Source organism: Dendroctonus ponderosae, unplaced genomic scaffold (genome assembly GCF_020466585.1).
Source record: "Dendroctonus ponderosae isolate FM_Combo_2020 unplaced genomic scaffold, Dpon_F_20191213v2 Dpon_F_20191213_7, whole genome shotgun sequence".
NCBI lineage: Eukaryota > Metazoa > Arthropoda > Insecta > Coleoptera > Curculionidae > Dendroctonus > Dendroctonus ponderosae.
In genome coordinates, this window is record NW_026018916.1 from 498,519 (window position 1) to 503,138 (window position 4,620).

Consider the following 4,620-nt stretch of genomic DNA (forward strand, 5'->3'; position numbering starts at 1 on the left):
TTTATACGTTAAACCGTTTTACAGATTTTAGTAGTAGTAGTTTTAGCCTTGAAGGTACCAGTTTGGAACGCAGTGCCGCGCAGTCATCTTGCATCTCGCCTCGATTTCTATGGGAGCGAGAGAAACAACCGATGCCAGAAACGTTCCCGACTGCCAAATCAGTTTTACTTAACTCAGCAAAAATGCGAAAGCAATAAATTTGCATACAAGAAACTGGTTGGAAAATAAGAGCTGTGAATTGGAAACCGATGCATTAAAATCGAGTGAAGCGGAAAATCCATTTCGACAGCTAATGCAGACCAAAAGCTCTAATAGTTTGACGGCCAAGCAAAACTGCTCAGAAATGCATCTAGCGGCAATAAAAACGCTGAAGAGCGTCTTCTGAGTATAAAGACACGCTGGAAATCCCATAGAAGCAACCACTAGCCAGAAAATTTGCCGACAAACTGAAAGTGTTCAGAATCACATTCTGCGACTCTAGGAATTCTGGAGAAGCTTCAAAGATCAGAAGCAACCACAAACTCACTCGGGTAATGCTCCAAAGCTCTCAAAGTTCGGGGATCAAGTTAAAGTGCTCAGAAACGCATCTGGTGACTCTGAAAATGCCGGAGAAGCTTCTTCTGGGTTCAGAAGTAACAGCGAAGACACTCTGGGAATCCCACAAGCAATTTATACAAAATCGTGATTTAAACCCAGCTTTTCAACTTTCATCCGAGTTGTTAATGATGTCTTTTTTCTTAAAACGCTCCATTCCATTTCTAGTCCAGAGCGCGGAGAGCGCCTCTATCTCTAAAACGGTTTAACGTATAAAACATTTTTTGCAACAAAAGTTGTAGAGAATTTAATCCGCTACAATATTCATAATAAATTTAAATATCGTAAAACTTACCGTATTTATTTGATCTTAGTTATCTACAGTCGCGTCCACACTACCATCAGTAGGTTTTCAGACACGTTTTAGGATGTTAATATAAAGGTTTATACGAGTTTCCAGCTTGTTATTTTGAATTCCGAGATGAAACACTTATTTGACTGGACCAATTTCACCTTACCAATCTAGTTTTTTACTTGGACAGATACAATAAAGGCGAGGATTGTAAAGTAGACAAATTGTTATAAACTTCTAAAATCCATCAAAAAGAAATAGAAAATTTACATGAACGTAGCACACAAAACTGGACAAGTACGACGATGGACGAATGGACAGATCTCCAACCAATAGAAACACTTTCGTACCATCGTATCATCGTACAAACGGATGCATGGGACAAGGGCTTAAACCAGAATGAATTTTACAGAGAAAACTTGGGGGAAATGGGGTAAAAGTTGCATTTTTGGGTGCTGGTGCGTAAGTCTGAAAGAAGACAGGGTGTATTTGCAAATTTTAGCGAAGCTTCCAACGGTTTTACATCCAAACCAGTGTCGTGCCCGAAGCGTTCGGCACAACTTTAAGAAGAAAGTGTTAGAAACTTGTCCAGTTTTGTGTGCTACGTTCATGTACATTTTTTATTTCTTTTTGTTGGATTTTAGAAGTTTATAACAATTTGTCTACTTTACAATCCTCGCCTTTATTGTCTAGTCCAGTCAAATAAGTGTTTCACCTCGGAATTCAAAATAACAGGCTGTAAACTGGTATAAACCTTTATATTAACATCCTAAAACGTGTCTCAAAACATACTGATGGTAGTGTGGACGCGACTGTAGATAACTAAGATCAAATAAATACGGTAAGTTTTACGGTATTTAAATTTATTATGAATATTGTAGCGGATTAAATTCTCTACAACTTTTGTTGCAAAAAATGTTTATACGTTAAACCGTTTTAGAGATAGAGCGCGGAGAGCGCCTCTATCTCTAAAACGGTTTAACGTATAAACATTTTTTGCAACAAAAGTTGTAGAGAATTTAATCCGCTACAATATTCATAATACATTTAAAAACTCGTATAGACGAGTTTACAGCTTGTTATGCTGAATTCCGAGATTGTTACCCGATTTTGACTAATATGACTGGACTGTTGGCAGTATTTGTAATAATGGAACATTTCCAGGCAGAAAAAAGGTGGACGATGAAGGAAACACTTGCGAACCAAACGGGGTCCCCATTCACACTCAAGCCTTACTAAACTTAGAAAAACTGATCAGTAGACTAAGGGAGGACGATTCCAGTGCGAAGTCGACTCCCGCCAGCTCTCCCAAGTTGCCCCGAAGCTCTCCATCCTCGCCAACGCCCAGTAAAAAAGGTACCCAAGTGCAGCCGGTTCAGCGCCCCGCTATATTCCCCTATTGGCCATTTACTAGGAGCACGCCCCCAATCCGCATCGCCCATCCGCAGGAGGATTTTAAACTCCCCATTTTTGCGCCGCCGATATAAACACTTGGAAAGTTCCGATGACGACACCACCGGCTCCAGTGAGGAGATTTTCAATGGCACCAACTACAAAGATCTGGAAACGTTCCAGAAGTCCCAGTTGCGGCAAAAGGTACACTTAGAACCGCTTGAACCCGACTGTAGCTGGAGGGAGGACCTCCACTAGCTTAATGCTTTGCATAGGTGTGTTTTCCAAAAGAACCATTCGATGTTTTTCAGCTAAAGAGGGGAAAGATCGAGCCGAATGGTGGCAGTTGCTGTAACAGCCAAACGGTGCCTCAAAGACGGGAGTTTGTTATGCATAACAAGGCCCCGATGTGGAATGAAAACAGTCAGGTTTATCAGCTGGATTTCGGCGGGCGAGTCACTCAGGAGTCGGCCAAGAATTTCCAGATCGAATTCAGGGGCAAACAGGTGCAGTTTGCACGTGAAACCCAGCAGAGTTTTATGCGGTCGGTTCCTTCCAGGTGATGCAGTTTGGACGGGTAGATGGAAACGCCTACACTCTGGATTTCCAGTATCCCTTTTCGGCGCTGCAGGCGTTTGCTGTCGCTTTGGCCAACGTCACTCAGCGACTGAAGTAGTGCCATTCTGGGCCTCCAAATGAGTGAGATTGCGACGGGTTTCCGATCTTAATGGGGAAACTGGTTAAAGTCCCAAACCATTGGCCACCACAAAACCTTGTAACCTGCCATATTCTAGTTTAATTTCGATGTTGCTATTGTTGTTCTCAGATTTGATTAGGAATTGTGCAATTTTGCGACCAAACAGCGTTTAACTTGATGGAAAATGCCGGCCTTAACGCGACAATTTATCGCGAGTTTGGCCCTGACGTTTTGCCAGCACTCATGCCTACCATCTTCAGATGGATGTTGCTTTCGGGTGCTCACACTCTATTTCGCATGAATCAAGTGAAACTGATTCTTCCATTCAGGAACGTCGTCGGCATCGTGTTGTCTCACTTGCACTCATAAGAGCCTATGGCAGGTGCGCGATGAGCTGCTGCTGCTGCGTTCCAACTTGATACCTTTGCGGTTCAAAATAACTCGGTTTTTCCACTTAGGAATTTTTTTTTGTGGAAAAATTGAACAAAAACTTGACCATACTAAGTGTACACTTTTATTTGATTACAAGATTATAAATGTGTTAACAACATCAAACGCAGCGTGGCAAAGAGTGGCGCACGAGCAAACCCGTAAAAAGCCTTAAAATGCTGCCAAAAGCTTTTGCTGTTAGGGTCCATCCAGCGCAAGTTCCCAGGACAAGTTTTTCCCATTAAGATAAACGTTTTTTAGTCAAAAGAATTATTATCTCGCCCATTCGAGCTGACTGTAGGTTTGTTACTTGTTCGTAAAGTTTTTGCCTCCTGGAGTTTCTACCTAGATGTTCCCCCTGTATACCTAACGAAGTTTCCATGTTATAATAAAGTGTTTTTTTGGCTTAGTTGCGTTTAGCTTTTGCGTACGGGGTGAATTGGGTGAACCATGTGGCTCAGATCCGGCGGGTTCTTTTCGCAGGCAGTCAACACAAGCATTTCAGGTTCCAGTAGTTTCCAAAGTTCCGGATACTCCTGCTTGAAGGTGGCGTACCATTTTTGGACCAGTGGGTAGTCCGAGAGGTCGAAATTGATCGATTCCAGGCACATGGTGGAAGTTGCCAGTTGGAAGTCGGCTATGGTTATGTGGTCTAGAATCGTTCAAAATTGCATAAAAAATGCATTTTACAAAAATACTCTCTTACTAGTCGCTGCGTATTTAGTGCCGGTTCTTTCCAAGTAAGTGTTGAAATTGCTGAGCGCGATGTGGGTTTTTTTCAGGGCCAAGTCTGTTCTCGGGTAGTCGAAGAACATCGGATTCACCTAGCAGGAGCCAATTAAGCAAGTTAGGAGTTTTGCTCTTTTAAAGACGAAGTTTCACCTACCGCGTAATCGCAAATATTTCTATAATACGTGGAAAGATCGAAACATAGTCGGTGATTGACCAGCGCTCTTTCCTTAAGGTCTTTCGGATAGAGGGTTTGGTCCTTTGCGTATTTATCAGCTAGGTACTGCAGGATTGCATTGCTGAAACCCATTTTTTATTAAATATTTTCCCAGCGTTAGTTAGTTTCAGTTACCTTTCGCTCAGCTGGAATCCATCGTCGTCGATCAGGGGAATTTCTTTTTGGGGATTTTTCTACATTCAACCAATTAAGATATTTATGTACAACTTTTATTAGTGGTGAAACTAATGGGGTTTTCGGGTTTTTAGG

At 42.0% G+C, this 4,620-nt stretch overlaps 2 protein-coding genes across 5 annotated transcripts in view; one reads left to right on the top strand and one right to left on the bottom strand.

Moving 5' to 3' along the window:
* LOC109539810 (prolyl 4-hydroxylase subunit alpha-1) overlaps positions 1 to 4,620 on the top strand; it is a 117,734-nt gene that overhangs the window by 86,824 nt on the left and 26,290 nt on the right. The window lies entirely within an intron of this gene.
* Positions 3,476 to 4,544, bottom strand: LOC109543966 (glutathione S-transferase 1; the record flags this gene model as incomplete). The annotated part of the gene is given in 4 exon segments (XM_019913924.2): positions 3,476 to 4,056; positions 4,111 to 4,228; positions 4,291 to 4,432; positions 4,486 to 4,544. Coding segments are annotated over 4 exon segments (555 nt in total), but the record flags the coding sequence as incomplete, so codon positions are not given.